The 17,307-nt window shown below is 43.6% G+C and overlaps 1 protein-coding gene across 1 annotated transcript in view; it reads left to right on the top strand.

Annotated features, from left to right (window-relative positions):
* LOC144730876 (adhesion G protein-coupled receptor B3-like) overlaps nt 1-17,307 on the top strand; it is a 196,335-nt gene that overhangs the window by 70,493 nt on the left and 108,535 nt on the right. The window contains exon 4 of the mRNA XM_078611678.1: nt 3,936-4,109. Within this exon, the coding sequence (XP_078467804.1) occupies nt 3,936-4,109 (174 nt within the window). The remainder of the gene's footprint in view (nt 1-3,935; nt 4,110-17,307) is intronic.

The raw sequence follows: 17,307 nt of genomic DNA, 5'->3' as shown, positions 1-17,307 counted from the left end.
TCAAAAATGTTATAAATTAATTTGCATTTTTATGAGGGAAATAAGTATTTGACCCCTCTGCAAAACATGACTTAGTACTTGGTGGCAAAACCCTTGTTGGCAATCACAGATGTCAGACGTTTCTTGTAGTTGGCCACCAGGTTTGCACACATCTCAGGAGGGATTTTGTCCCACTCTTCTTTGCAAATCTTCTCCAAGTCATTAAGATTTTGAGGATGACGTTTGGCAACTCGAGCCTTCAGCTCCCTCCACATATATTCTATGGGATTAAGGTCTGGAGACTGGCTAGGCAACTCGAGGACCTTAATGTGCTTCTTCTTGAGCCACTCCTTTGTTGCCTTGGCCGTGTGTTTTGGGTCATTGTCATGTTGGAATACCCATCTACGACCCATTTTCAATGCCCTGGCTGAGGGAAGGAGGTTCTCACCAAAGATTTGACGGTACATGGCCCCGTCCATCGTCCCATTCATGCGGTGAGGTTGCCCTGTCCCCTTGGCAGAAAAACACCCCCAAAGCATAATGTTTCCACCTCCATGTTTGACGGTGGGGATGGTGTTCTTGGGGTCATAGGCAGCATTCCTCCTCCTCCAAACACGGCGAGTTGAGTTGATGCCAAAGAGCTCCATTTTGGTCTCATCTGACCACAACATTTTCACCCAGTTGTCCTCTGAATCATTCAGATGTTCCATTGGCAAACTTCAGACGGGCATGTATATGTGCTTTCTTGAGCAGGGGGACCTTGCGGGTGCTGCAGGATTTCAGTCCTTCACGGCGTAGTGTGTTACCAACTGTTTTCTTGGTGACTATGGTCCCAGCTGCCTTGAGATCATTGACAAGATCCTCTCGTGTTGTTCTGGGCTGATTCCTCACCCTTCTCATGATCATTGCAACTCTACGAGGTGAGATCTTGCATGGAGCCCCAGGCCAAGGGAGATTGACTGTTCTTTTGTGTTTCTTACATTTGCGAATAATCGCACCAACTGTTGTCACCTTCTCACCAAGCTGCTTGGCGATGGTCTTGTAGCCCGTTCCAGCCTTGTGTAGGTCTACAATCTTGTCCCTGACATCCTTGGAGAGCTCTTTGGTCTTGGCCATGGTGGAGAGTTTGGAATCTGATTGATTGAATGCTTCTGTGAACAGGTGTCTTTTATACAGGTAACAAGCTGAGATTAGGAGCACTCCCTTTAAGAGTGTGCTCTAATCTCAGCTCGTTACCTGTATAAAAGACACCTGGGAGCCAGACATCTTTCTGATTGAGAGGGGGTCAAATACTTATTTCCCTCATCAAAATGCAAATCAATTTATAACATTTTTGACATGCGTTTTTCTGGATTTTGTTGTTGTTATTCTGTCTCTCACTGTTCAAATAAACCTACCATTAAAATTATAGACTGATCATTTCTTTGTCAGTGGGCAAACGTACAAAATCAGCAGGGGATCAAATACTTTTTTCCCTCACTGTATGTTCGTGTACCTTATCCATTATGTCACACGCACAGTATGTCTCACTTGACAGGAATCGCGCATGAAAGTAAGACCTCTAGATTTTTCTAACATGCACTTAATGTCGCTTTTGGCAAAAATCATTAAAGATGTGTGGCAGTGTGGTTGAGCGCACTTGAGTCACAATCAGAAAGTTGCAAATTCAATCCCAGTTCTAAGCTCTATCAGCCAGGCCTCTGAGTCTTCTAGACTTTATTAATGTTATACGATTATGTAAACACGCAGATATTATTGCACCACATGTGAGCACCTGTGCCATAATTGGAAACTTGAGAGCTCAAATCCCATTTGGAGGTCAACACATCTAATCATCCATCCGTGGTCAATGAAGAAAGGCAGCAGTGGAGCCCTCATTACTCTGATAGTGGCATTGTCTTTGTGCTGTTCGCCTGTTGGCGTCCTCTGGTCTAACACCGTTTTGAGACTAGGCTCAAAAGAAAGCTGTCTCTGGTGTGGACCAATCAGTTTCAAAGGCAATGCATATATTATCAGAGTATGTTTTTTTGTTTGCATTCTGACCACAAGTATTGCGGTTAATGCAGACATGATTCCTTGTAAAAGGTTTCAGTTTGGTGTTTTAACATCTTTACACCTGTTTTGTTGCCAGAAAAAAGGGGAAAACCTATTCTCTGTGGATATTATATACAGATATTGGTTCCAACCGTGGAAATGTGAAATTTCACCACCCACTCAAGGCCGTGAATGAATATGCTTGCCATACCATTGCACAGCTGCGCAGAGCAGTACTTTAACCTTGACTTTGACTTCACAAAGCCAATCAGAAGTTCTGTAAAAACTATAACCGGATATTGCATTTTATTATTGCTCATGATTTTATCACAAAACTATACTTGTGTCGTGTGAATATATATATATATATATTATGTGATGAGTCTACCTCTCATGCCATAGTTTATTTCAGAAGTAATACATTTATGCAGCAATCTTAATAGCAATAAAATTGATTATTCTATTTTAAGTGAAATGCTGTCACGCTTGGGCACTTGTGTCTTTCCGACAGTTGACCAAGAGCAATACTGCAGAAGGCAACTAACATGGCATTCGTGTTTCATGAATTAAGATGAACTGAAAACACAGTACCGTGTTTTCATATGGTGCTTTGTTCTGCGTACCTTTGACCGCAAACGAAATAAAACTTTGCACGCTTGCACCTTTACCTGTGATGGACTCGACTCGTAAGAGTGAGCAATAACAAATGTTCGGAGTGACTTGAAATGATACAGAATGAGTTGCATGACAAAAGAGAGACTAACTTTTGCTAATTCAATTACATTCTTATTTCCATATATTATTTATAGAAAGTATCATTATTATATATTTGACAATATTGGCTCTTTTTTTTAAAGCACATTTTTTGCAATTATAATTTATTTTATTGGTGTGATGGAGTAAATGCTTACCCCGAGCTCTCATACTCTGATGGTGCATTGTCTTTGAGTTGTGCGCCTTTTGGCGTCGTCTGGTTCAACACCATGTGAGACTAGGCTCTAAGAAAAGCTGTCTCGGGTGTAGACCAATCTATTTCAAGGACAGTGCATACATTATCAGAGTTGTATTTTTTTTGTTTGCATTCCGACCGCAGGTATTGTGGTCAATGCAAACATGACTTCTTGTGAAAAAATAAAGGTATCAGTTTTGTTTCCAGATAAAAGGGTAAAAAAAACTATTATCATAATTTATTTTCCCGCGATTCGTAACCCCGGTCAGAAAATCTTGCGGGGTGCGTCAAAATCAGCTCTCGTGATGTCGACGCAGTCGGAAGACGAATGTTACGAGCAGCTGAACACGAAGCTTCACAGTCTGTTGCCGTGTAGCAGCACCGAGCCTGTTGACGATTGGCTGCTCCGTGTTCCAAAGGCAGATTTGACTCCTCGTGCCCTAGACTTGTTTGGACGGTTCCTCAATTCCTTTCCGGAAAAGTTTCTTGGCGGCCCGTGGCATCAAAATACGATGACTCATGCTACGCGTTCGAATGGGAAAGCCGCTGTTGAATTAAGGCAACTTCTGATGGAGAGTCTGCAACTCAGTCAAAGGGAACAGATACAGCGTCAGACTGTTCTGTGAGTACCGGTGTGTTATGTTGCATCAGTGTACCGCCAATACGTCAATTTTTCCATACCTTCTAGTGTGTGTGTCGTCTCAGTCAGTCAACCTGTGGCACCTAGGTCTGCCCCGTGACCTCCTGCCAGCGGGCGTTCGACACTTCACGCGGCCTCAAGGTGCACATAGCCTGGCACAAGCGTCGTGGTGACGTCGCCGCCACTTAGTGGCGAATGGCGGTTGTTGTTGTTGTTGAATGACTGGTGAGAGCGTATCCCCTTTCCTGATTCATCTCAAACGGCAATATGGTCATGATGATGATGACAATGAGAACGACGTTGATGATGACGACGACGATTTCTATTATCTAGGAGGAGAACAGGATCAGTCCCCGGGTGGGGGTGGCAAGGAGTGGTCCGAGTGGAGCCAGTGCTCGACCACGTGCGGCGAGGGATCGCAGGTGCGCACGTGGGCCTGCGTCCCCAACCTCTGCAATGGAACCTTGCGCGAGCAACGCATCTGCAACAACTCAGCGGTGTGTCCAGGTGAGGCCCGAGATGATGAATGCGACGCGCCGTCATCTCGTCTCCGGCGAAACGGGCAGGTGGTGCGGCCGTGCCCAGACCAGTCGACTCAGCAGTTTAGCTCGCAGTCCCCGGGAGGCATCCACAGAGGGTTTATCTTTCTCTCCCAGGATCCATTTACCTGCGACTGAACGACTTGGATAAAAAACAATGTGCTTGCGTTTTGGCTGTGGATCATCCGTGTGCGTGCAATTTAGTCCAATGGACGATTTTAAAAAGCATCTGTCTCCGTTTCACGCGATGCATTTCATTGTGGTACTTTATGGACGTTTAACGATTTGGTGTATATTCATTAATTCGTTCATATTGAGTCTCCCTCTTGCGATGTAGGCATCGAACGGTACGTGTGAGAATTGATTTTTGTATTTTGTAGATAATATGCTATTGAATTACATTTCATAGCATTCTGATATGTAAGTATGTTGAACACATTTCGCACCGTACGTAGCCATCCATGCTAATCGGAGGTGCAGGGGAAGCACCACAAGCTACACACATAGATCAGTTGTTAAGAAATAAGTTTTCGATTGATATAAAAAGTTAAACAAGCAATACAATCAACAACACAAACACATGGAAAGCTAGTACAGCCAATAGAAAAGAAGCATGTTACTCGGCAGAGTGAACCCAAGCCGTGAGCCAATCACGTCTTGAGAGGTGCCACCGTATAAATCAGCTGAGTGATCCACAGGCGAAGGGCGATTCAGTGAGGGACAGTCCGGCAGAACGGAGGAACGTGCAGGCCCCTCCGGTGGATCCCACCACTTCGGCTGGGCCTCGCGCTTCCCTACAGCAGGCTGGGGTTGGTTTGTGAAGACACAGGCAGGCTGAGCAGTGGGGCACCCCCAAGATAAGATCCTCCAGTGGGGCGCCGTTTCTCAAGTCGAGCTTGAGCGACCCTCGGGTTGTGAAGGACGTCGTGCACCGCGTGAACACGTGCGGGCCATCTCATTGCGTCCACGGATCGGGGCATCCAAGTTGGACAACAGGTGTAAATAACGTTCTCAAAACGTCGAGCTGACGTGAAGATGATGATGATGATGTTGATGTTACGGCAAAGTCGGATTGGTACTCGCCAGTCGCACTGCGGGTGCAGCAGTCTGCAGTCGGCGAGGCGAGGGCTTCTAAGATGCGAGACCGGGTCTCATATCCCACGCGGCCCTGGGAAGTTGGTCAACAAAAAAAACACATTTTTTTCTGGCCTGGACTTTTGCAGCTGTTTTAGACTAATTTCAGGGTGCTGATTCCAAATCTGATCTCAGATTTGCTCTATCACATCTCATTTTTATGCTATCGGCATACCCCATTTTCATTGATTTTACCCGAAATTAACTCTGTCACTTATGATTGCAAGTTGTTGCGAGTCAGTGACTGCTTTAGTGTTAAAATATGGTGCTGTATTTTTAGGATAGTGTGTTTATAATATCATTTTATGTAGATATCCACATTTATTTAATATATTTCTTCTACAGTTTTTATTGAAAATGCAATATTTGATATCTCAAAAAACTTGATGTGATAGACAAAAACTGATGCCAGATTTGAAATCAGCACCCCAAAATTACCTTAAACCCGTTGGAATACCATATGCCAGAAAAAGTGTATTGACCAGTGTAATGCACGATAAATGAGGATGGGAAAAGAGAATATGAATACAGTGGTCTGAGAAAAGACAAAAACTAATTACGAATTGAAGGCAGGTAGCTGAAATTAGTCCTACGAAGTAAAACTGGCTGGAAATCAGAATAGAGAGGGAGCGTGATGAGATGGGCCAATGCAGGCTGATGATGTCGCTGAAACTCCCCGTCTTGACTATGGTTTTAATCCTGGGGGAGACGGTGTGAAATACAGCAGCTTATTCCCGTTACACGTCTTAGATAGCTTCAGGGCAATAATTGTTCCATTATGGTAGTACGCAGGATTATGTAGCAAACAGCTGCCTTGCGATGTCTTCAGGGGTATCACAGCCCAAAGCATAAATGTGAAGATTAATGTGAACCGAATTGCAACAAATGTACTACATAATTGTAATGTACAGTAATTATCTCTTATGAATCAGATCATGCTTTAGCTATATCTTGTAATATTATGGTCACTAACAGTGGCCGCCTGCTCTACGAATAGAGAGGTGCCTGCCATGGAACTGGAGAATTTCCACAATTGGCTTGGGGCTATTGATGCAGACAGAACTGCTGCCCCCGTGTATATTTTAAGATGGAGTCTTTCGTTGTAATGTGTGATTCATCGTTTGGTAATTACGTTTTTAAGCGTTTTGATTTCATATATAATTTTAGCAGTAATGAAACTAGCCTGTTGGCTCGGTTCGCAATTGGTGGGGTTGCGAGTTGAAATTCTGGCTCGGTACACTCGGTCCATCATCCCCTCCCCGGGACGATAAAACAGGTACCACTTGAGGAAAAGGCAACTGTGGTTGCCTTATTGGATAGACTTCATCGCGCCTTAGAAATGTTGATTCACCACCACTGGCTCACTACCTCCCTCATTCCTTATTTGAGCAGCAGGAAATCACTGTTGACGTTTTTTTTTGTGGTAATCAGCTGAGGCACCACAATTTATTTCCTTGAGATTTGAGGTCAGTCCCTCCGTCTTTTTGCAAATCGTACATCCAGCCTCGCAGTGCCTCCCGCTGAAGGTTTTAAATATCCCTCTGGGTTCCAGACTTCTCCTTTAATGTCACCCAGCTATTTTATGAATGTGCACAAATGGCACTAGAGGGGAGGACAAAGCCTGCTAAAAATGAATTGCCTCGGGCTGTATAGTTGCAGAATGCCAGATAAGGGGCTCTCTAAGGTGGCATTAGTCATCAAACACAGAGGGAAACGAAAACAATTCAGGCCACGGGTATGGCTGAGGTCACGTGAACGTTTATTTGAAAGGAGGAAAAAAGTTGGATTTGTCTTTGAGTGACCTTGGCAGAGAACCTTGGATAAGGATAAATGGTACAGTATACGTTCATTGTCATGCAGCACAAGTCATGCATGGTATATGAATGTGAATAAATAATGACGGTGATGATGTTATAAACAGTCCGCATGATACATTATCATATGCAATCATGCATAATCCCGTTTGTATGTGAGAGTTATTTATAGCTTTTTAAGGGGTCTTATTGATTATTGTGTTGGAGGTGAATGATGGGCCAGAAAACAAGTGCCTGTATTACAGCAATGCTATTTTAAAATTACAAATTCTCAGTACAATAGTGCTTAATGCCAAAGAAAGACAAAGATCCCCGTATAGCCTTAACATACTTTTGTGGAAAGTGCTGTTAGCGAGCACCTATGAAGGCAGGCACGGCACACGAGGGGGTGGGTGGCCAACACCACGCCCAGCCGCCTTTGTCTCCCCAGTGGCGATGTTTGCACACCGCACCAGGTACTCATTTGAGGCTGAGTCGACCTAGGTGAAGGCCCAGGAGCGGTTCAGATAATGGAGGTTTTTCCCAATAAAAAAACGGACGACAAATACTGAAGAATGCGCAAAGAAGCGTGCAGAGGCGTATGCCTGGAATTACATCGAGATAGAAAGATAAAACATTGCATTTCAGAGTTTAATGCAGGCGAATTGCATCATTCGTTCAGGTCAGTAAGCGGGGCTTGGACTGGACACGTGGCTCGGAGGGAGGATGGCCGATGGACATTAAAATCAAAATGGAATGGCAGCTGAGGAATGGAACGCTTCTGTGAGGGACGGTCCACAAAGGAGGTGGAATGATGTAATGGGTTTGTGCAAAGGTACTCTGTGGAGTATTTCATCGCAGGGTAGTCAGAGTTGGTGGCGGCTTGGGGAAGCCTTCATCCAGCAGTGGAGTAATCTTGGCTGATGATGTTGCTTTTACATAGGCCACACTTTAATTGGATGTACTAACTTGTTTCTGCCTTGACCTGGTCTGGTTATGCAGCTGTTTTGCAGTCACAGCAGCAATGATTAATAATGATTAATAATGATTGATAATTATTAATCATTGCTTCTTTGGAGGTCATGGGAGGTCATCATTATCGAACAAAGAAAAAACAATTGTGTTCTCTCATTCAAATTGTAGTATTTTGTAGGGGTGCAAAATTAACACGCTTTGTTCCAAAATGATTAAAATGATAATTATGATTGCAGCTGTGTGTATTAGCTCACTGTGGTGATGGTGGTCCGGCTACAGTGCCTCTTTTTCTACATTGAGCCACGTGATCCTTTTTCTATGCAGAAAACGTGTGACCCGGTCCCCGTGGCGATGTGCCATATGCATGGTGGCTTGTTTTGTGTGATTGATCAGTTCGTCAGCTCTTTGTGGACTTTAATGTTCGTTAATTATTCATGAGATGGCCGAAAATCCCATTGCAAGGACCTTTTGAAAAAAATATCTTGAGACTTTGTGAGATTTATTTTGATGAGTCACAATTCAAGTGGTGTTCTCAGCCAATCCTGTTGGATGTTATTGTCTCCTTGCTCCTGCCAAAATTCGCCAGTTCCTCCACCCCCTCGTAGGTGGTATCAGCCTTCATAGGTGCTCGCGAAGAGCACTTGCCCCAACAGTCGCTGAAAAATTGCATGGGGGATATTTGTCTTCGTTTATTCATGCACTAAGACACAGCTAACGGTTTCACTCCTCATGTGGCTCAAATAATAAGGGTGCCATGACCTTTCATAAATTGTTTGCTACCAAACTCACATGAACTGTAATAGACCAGCCCTGCGATGGGTTAGGCATAGATGGAATATTTTCAAGTCTTGAGGTTGCATTTGATTGCCAACAATATGTTCGTTTGCAATTGGTAACAACTGTAAGATTAACAACTGGTTTGCTTTTTACCCCAGCTTGAAATGTATTCCTGCAAGATAACGCGAAGAAAAGTAGTACATCAAATATAACATAGGATTACGGTTAATTGAGAGATCCATTATTAGTCTAATACACCCCATTACGAATTATCTGCTTCATAACCCTTGCTTTCTAGTTATCCTGCATCCAAAGTGCAGTACGTACCAAAGACAGAAGGCCCGCATGCGCAGGCATTCATCATTTGCAAAATAAATAAATAACTTTAACAAACTCATAAAACCCAATGGCCCTAAACCTCCTGGGACACCGAGCGCCATACAATCCCAATAGCGGCACGGTGCTAAGCCACTTAATGCACATCTGGCAGCACACAGCCCAGTGTCACGAAGCCAACTCGTATGTATATCACCCACAAAGCTTATCTGCGCCAAGCCACTCTTTACATTTAAGCATCGTGTAACCACACCAGCGGTAAAGTATCTCCACTATGTTTAGTTCAATGAAATGGATTGCTGCTAAAGGCCTTCGCATTTTTTTTTATCCTATACGATGCTATGTATTGGTTATTTTTTTCTCGCCGAAACTTAGTTAACCCAACGAAAATAACAATTATTTTTCTTAATAATAGAGGTTTTTGGGTTAGACCGACACAGCCAATTAGTAAGGTTTGTCACGTTAACACAGCATGCCAATTCCTTAGTAATACAGCACACCGGTGTGTTAGAGAGTAAATCCATAATTTTTCTTACATTGAGTCATCTTGAAGGGCATTGCTGCGAAAACCCGCTCAGAACTGATCGTCCGGCTCTGCGCTGCACCGAGACAATGGTGTACAGTGCTCTCGCTGTCCATACGCCGTAGTCCCATGCATCTCAACGAATGCCACTAAATCACTTTGCGCGTTTAGCCTCGTATAACCCAATGATGCTCAACCACTTTGTACGTTTCACATCCAGAAAGAAAAAAAACACACACACACAGAATTCCTAATGCGATTGTTTCATTAAGCATCACGCAAACGCACTATTAACTATATTGGCATGGCTGGCAGCATAGAACTAAATGGAGCATTGACGGTATATACTACTTTGTACAAATAATGACATTCCAATGACATTAAACCACCTCGGAATGCTTGTCAGCATCAGTCGCGGAGAGAAATGTTGAGGTAAATGGGGAAATGGGTGATGCCACGTGAGGAGAATGGTGGCCATCATCGCCCCCCCCACTTCCAGGCTTGGCTTTGAGTAGGAGAATTACTTAATTTTAATCATGATAAATTATGTGTTGTTATCAACACATACTTTTCATTCTAGATTTGAAGCTTTCGTGACTGCAAGGATTCATATTCTTAGGTTTTTTCGGTAAAGTCACGTCGGTAAAACATCAAAATTAATGAAAATAAAATAAAATTAAACAAAAATCACGACGTTTTGGAGGCAACACAAGTCTCCGTCATCAGGTGGGACCGTCACAGAATACATACTTTTCACTGTAACAATAAGCAGTTGTTTGTGCTGCTCGTTGGTGCGAAACTCCGTGGCTGAGAGAGAAGGTGAACGAAACACGTCTTCATCTGAGGCAGAGACTCAAACCAAGAACTGCTTGCTGTATTCACCCTTTCCCATTCCGATGACGTACACGTACATCATTCCGTTACGGTGACTCAGAATCAGAAGAAAAACTAAAATAAAATAACTTTATCGGTACCGAGACTCTCACAAGGCCACGCAGGAGGGCGTGTGGCACAGTTTGGCGCCAGCTGTTATAGAGTGCGGTCGTGTCGCTACAGTTCTCTGCGGTGAGCACAATGTCTTTAAAAACAACGGCGCTCCACCTCTCAAAAAAAAATGAAAGCTGAGAGGCTTGTGCGTTCCCAACGGGATGCCCACCCTGGTTAACGTGAACCACGAGCCCTTTGGCTCAAGCCCACTTCGTATCCTCTCCCATCTCATGCACCTCCTTCCCCGAGCTGAGGAGCCATTTTGCCTCCTCAGCTGTAAAATGGCGACGCTGCTCGTGTATGGCGAGACCAGCGGCATGGTGTGTTACGCCGTTATCGGCGGAGTACTCGTGAGGTGTTGGCTTATTTAATTGTTGTTTCTACAACGTGTTTACCCAGGAAAGCCTCACTGAGTCTCAAGACTCTTATGCAGGAGGATCTGCCAAATGTTTTCAGAAGTGGCTCTGTGTGCAATCCCAATTGACTAATTTGCAGGTAAATTCTTCAGCATTGGAAAAGTTTGTCCAAAATTATTTACGAATCAATGTTACATGATGTTTAGCTGTAGGAGAAAACTGGAGAACCTGGAGTACACCGATGCATAACAGGGGGAGAACATGCAAATTCACCGCAGCAAGACGCCCGGTTCAGGAATCGAACACGGGACAATCTTACTCCCTGGCACAAGTGTTACCATTGCACCACGCGCTGTATTTATTGTGTCGACATTGCGATGCGCTTTGCTCTTCAAATTATCCAGCCCGATCTGAGACGTTAGTGGGTTGTTCAAGCAAGCCCTATCATTGACATGTGCGCGTGAATGTTGTGTTGGTGCTCCAGATACTTGGGTCATTATGCTCAGCAGAACCGAAATGTCAATCGCTCATCCGCCATCCAGAGCGCATGCGACAATCATAGGCATTCATGGTCACATCGTGGGAGAGAAGGCAAAGGTCCAGTATAAATGGAACACTCCACAGGTAATCACCAACGCCTGCGATGTTCTGTGGCATACAAGTCGGGCGTTAAAGGTACAGGGGAAGCCTTGCAATTGCTCACTCTAGCGCAGTGCCAGATTAAGCTAGTGCGGGGCCTGTAGCATATGTTATAAAGGGTCCCTAAATAAAAAAAACACACGTAAATATGAAAACACAAATATTTTGCTTGCATAGTAAAGTATTTGTCTTTTTTCATTTGCTATACAGACAGATAATACGACAAATCGCTAACCTTAAACACCCAATCGTTCATCAAAGTTGAAGGCAGTATAGTACTATAGTAATAGAGCAAGTGCAGAATCACTGAACCGGAATTAATAGCTTGACAGCATTTAGCGCGGGGCCCTTGAAAGTGCGAGGCCCGTAGCTACTTTTTCTACGAGGATAATCCGGCACTGCTCTAGCCACTGCTCTAACAAGGGCCTCCGCCCTAGGAAAGGGTGGTGGGGGGGGGGCTCTAGAGTAAGCCTCTGAGTGAGTATTTGGCCTACTCTTCCACGCTGGCCAGACAACGACCTAACTCTGGTAAAAGTAGTTTAACACATAGGCTTTCGCGACCAATATTATTCATAATAAACGTTTTCGGGTTAGATCGCGTTATTTATAAATGTGTCGTAACCCTCCACCACCCGACACGGCCAATCAAAAGACAAAATAGTTCACTACTTTAGCCCACCGGTGTGTTGAAAAGTTAATCCACAACATTAAAACATTTTGAGTATGACGTTTCGCTGGTAATTACATCCAGCATCATCGGACAAATTGCAAATTGTCAACGTGACACTTTTTTACTGATTGGCCGTGTCGGGTGGTGGAGGGTTACGACACATTTATAAATAACGCGATCTAACCCAAAAAGTTTATTATGTGGTAAAAGTAATTTATACTGCTGGGTGGACAGAATGGGGGCGGGGTGGGGGTGGGGGGGACTTAATAAACTTGCCGATTGTTTCAATTGCAGTGCTGGAAGTATGATTTGGCGACCTCTGGACTGTGAGTCCAGTGCATTGACCATTACACCACGGAATGCAAGTGTGGCCAACGAATACATTGCCGAACAAAAAAGATGTGCCTGATACTCCACGTTGCATGGCCCATAATGTAACATAGAATAATCAGAACTCTTAACTTCAGGGGCTGAAACGCTGTTTGCAGTGGATAGTTCACAACATCTTCTTGGTTCTTTCGGTAAAGTCACGTAGAATGGAAATAATAAAATAATAAAAATAAAACATAATAAAATAATTATTATAATTCTTTTATAAATAGTTTATTAATTATTTTATAAATTATTTTGTTATGTTTCATTTTTATTATTTTATTATTTACATTCTACGTGACTTTACCGAAAGAACCAAGAAGATGAATCCCTGCAGTCACGAAAGCTTTAAATCGTAGTTCACAACACTTTGTACCTGGCAGCCCGAGTTGTATTCCTGTCCATTGCACAGATTGGAGGATCGAGCATCTGATCCGGTCCTGTGACCCCCTTCCCTTTACCAACCCGGACTAACCAGCGTGGTGATGTATGGTCAAAGAATCTCCACAGCATGGAGAGACTTTCATCCAGCAGATGATTTTAAAATGTATCACTTTATTGTTTCGCCAGAGGAGAGAACACACCCAATTGGATGACCACTGTGAAAATGAGATCAGTTGAAGGCAGATTTTCTCCCTGCTCAATCCAGCAGTGGAGCGGCACCGATCACCATAGGTGGCCATCTGCCAGCGGTGGAACTCCACATTTTCATGACATGGTCAGTCCCTCCAAAGGATGACCACCGTTACGTTTTTGTTGACGCTGAATAAAATGTGTTCTAGCCCCGGTTCTTTTCGACTGCCAGCCTCCCAGTGTAATCATTAAACACAACGAGGCGTTGGCTTTTTTCCTTGCAAGAAGAGAAAAATGCCCTTGCAAGCGTTGTACTCCATAAACCCACACTTCCCGGGTGTTGAGTGTACTATTTAATGTACTGACTTTTCTTTGGCGCTCACTTTAATCAATTTAGAGCTCTGGATATATTCAACGTTCCAAAATTAAATTTGGGTAATTGTGGGTGAAATACTGCAGTCGCTGTACACATGTTCTTCTTGATTGTCCTTGGCTCATTTGGGTAGTTCAGTACGTGTTATACATACCCTAAACCAATTTGAGTAGATGGAGGGGGGTAGGGGCACTTTAAATGTGTGCAAGGTGAGCTAAAGTGATTTATCGATCGTTTTAAATTAAATTTTTTGCACGAAATTGAAACTGTGAAATGAAATGAAAATGTTTTAATTTAAGGCCCCGCCTGCAAGGATGACGTTACATCATGCACTGTAACATTGTAAGAAAAATGATTAAAATAATAAACCCAAGCGAGCGCGAATGCCTCATAAAATACGTCATACGTAAATTTAATGCGGATATTATATCCAGGTGGTGGTGTGACCCATTGCCCAACTCCTAATCTGAACGTTTTTGTTCAATTCCTAGTGAGTGGTCAGCTCAGCCCATTCTCCCTCTGGTATGAAATAAATGCCCGTTTTTGTCATACATTGTGGTACTGGTGCCTGGTATAGAACTGTGGACTGGATACCATCCGCTTAGTACCATCATCTGCAATGGGTATATCACAACATTAAAATGAGCGGTAATTTTTTTTTTTTATAAACCTAAATGCACGTGTGAAAGGCAGCGATTATTCACAATCATATTGCTTAGACATGCGACGGTGCTTGGATTTATCGATTAAATTTGATTCTTACATTCATGATGAACACGGCGAATCATACGGTGTGAGGATATGTTATATTTGATTTTTGTATCCTGTATGTAATCGGTATACGTGACTTCTGCAACCGCTATGGGCACGAAATTCACCGAAATGCAAAACAACCAAATTGATTCTTTACGGAATCAACACCCCAGAATTATGACAACTCATTGAATCACAAGATGGTGTTAATTATTACACTCTTAGCGCTGATAATCTTTTTTTATTTAAAGAAAGCGTATAGAACCTCAGACGAATTTTTTTTTTTACCTTTACATTTCTAGATACGTGTTTTATCTTTTGACATTTCGAGAAATGTGAGAAGAAAAAAGACGGTAGTGTTGTTTTGTCGAGCTTAAACGAAAGGCAAAATGCGAGTTATATAACTTGCATAACAATGGGTCAGCACGGCAAATTTGCTATCTGCTTGGCTTGAACGGGTTTCTTAGCAGCCTATTGTGCTCATCTCCAAGCTGGAGGTCATTCGTCTAAAGCTTCCATCACATGTCCCTTTCATAAAATGATCACTCGGATCCCTTGCACATACCTGTTAGGTATACACCCGCTAAGGAAAAGTCTGCGTTGCCATCTGCCTCCAGCCGTAACATATCCATCCTATTTCCCCATCGCTAGTTTAATGGTTAATTTGATCTATTTAAAGTAGAAGATGTGTCTCCCTGCTCAAACAAATATTGCGGCTGTACTGATCTCCACGATACTTGCAAGCCAGAGGTCGCCAAGTTCACTCTCCTGGCACGACAGCTGGAACAATGGCGCGAGTTTCTGAAATTATCTCGCATCTGTCCACTCGGCAGTACAAATACGTACACTGAAGTTAGTTGCTCAGCTGCTTGCGTGCGTGCGTGCGGTGTGAATTGTGGGTATCCCCACCTCTTCTAAGATATCTAGCCAGCATGGAAGAGGAGGCCGAATGCCCTTCAGAGAGTCTTTCTAGAGATTCCTCTGGTGCCGCGGTGGCAAGATGTTAACTTCCTCGCTTGGTATGCAGGAGGTCGTAGGTTCGATCCCGACCCTCACGCCTGTATATTTGAAGTTTGCATGTTCTCCCTATGGTCGTGTGGATTTTTTCTGAGTCCTCCCGTTATTCCCTACATATTTAGAAACATGCCTTTAGATAATTTGGCTGCTATAAATTTCCACATGATAAGCCACTTCGTTGAGTGATCATTTGTAGCCAGGTCGCTTATAATAAAAAATGGGTATATAGCTCAGTGGGCCTTACCTGGTAAAATAAAAAGTTTAATTTAGTTAGTTTAGTCTAGTGAAGGCCCTTCTAACAGCAGTGTCTTTCGCAAGTAATTTCAGGGTAGGAACTTTACCTTTGACCCTGAGCCCCTTCCACATTCCCACGGTGGCCTCATCGACCAAACATGGAGGTGCCTGCATCGAATCCAGCAGTTGGGAGGGAAAGGGTTGGTGGATGATGTAAAGTTATGAAACTCCCAAACCTTATTGGGCTGTGATGTGGCCAAGAGATGGCTGTACAGCAAATTGACTATCTGGAGAAATTCCACTTAAACAAAAAGATAATACTTAAAGGTCTGCACATATGGATTTACAACCCCACTTAGTGCACTGCCATCTCCTAGCCACCGTGCAGCCCAGTAATTCTTGGCGGCTCACACTTCTGGGTGATCCACCAACGCCTTCTTGTACAGCCCTGGGTTACAGGCACCCGCCGTCCTTTACCCAGCCAATTATAACACTGCATTTGTCACATTCGGTGCTATATTGGGGGACATCCCAAATACCACCATGATTAGCAAAATAAGCCATCGTTGGTTTTTCCAAGTGCATCTGACAAGTGTGATCAATGGACTTAATGTGAATTATGTGGGAGCCCATTGATCAATCAGTTGGCTTTATTGGCAACATCTGACTTGGGCAGTCTGCAATACCCAGGATGTTTCATTATGCTAATCAAAGTGGAGTTTAATCAATTTAAACCGGGAGGCTGTTTACAGGATATGTGCATCTGCAGTTGGATAACATTCAACTCCCTCGCCTGTGTGTATTCTCACTTACCCACCTATACACAGTGAACATTTGTATACAGAGACTCCTCTACTTACGAACGAGTTTGGTTCCAGAAGTCTGTTCATAAGTCGATTTCTTCGTAAGGCCACCTTTACTCCTGTCGATTCCAAACATGTTGTACGGCATGTACACTAAACACGGGGAATGGCTTTAAAAGTTGTATAATCTCCTGTAGATGTAGATGCCACTGATTCCTCACATTCTGCAGATGGAGATGCCACCACCGCCATCTATTGCGCGGTGGTCGAACTTACGACTCTCTGTCCGAACAGGCAACTGAACATATGGACAGGTGTGTTCGTATCTCTGAAAGTTAGTAAGTCGGGTGTTCGTAAGTAGAGGAGTCCATGTAATGCTGATATTGTGACTATAAAACGCAACAACTGGAACAGTGGATCGTGTGCATGTGTGCAGTGCCTAAACGCTCATATTTCCCAGCCACTATTAACACTTAACGAGGGAATAGTGCTGTGATGGTCAGTGTGTTTGCTTGTGCTATGATTCCAATGACTTGATTCCTAGCCATTCACAGCACCACTGAATCTGACCTTGGACTTCTTCTAGGTTGACTTGGCCTAGCTTTTGCTAGGCCAAGTCAACCTAGAAGAAGAAGTCCATGGTTTATTAACGTCAGTCAGTTTATTAACGTCAGTCAGTTTAATCAAAGATTGCTATTTGCCCTTCAATTCAAATTGTCTCCATACTCCAACGAGCATTGGCGAGGCGCTCCGCCTCGCCAATGCGCATTCCGAGATTCACCCCATGCTGCAATTTGCAGTCGTCTCAGAATGGGGAAAGGGTTAAGTGAGTGCGTGACAATGTTGGATGT

The sequence above is a fragment of the Lampetra planeri genome, chromosome 2 (assembly GCF_965212315.1).
Source record: "Lampetra planeri chromosome 2, kcLamPlan1.2.h2, whole genome shotgun sequence".
NCBI lineage: Eukaryota > Metazoa > Chordata > Hyperoartia > Petromyzontiformes > Petromyzontidae > Lampetra > Lampetra planeri.
Note: the sequence above shows the minus strand (reverse complement) of the source record. Positions and strands in the feature narration are given on the sequence as shown.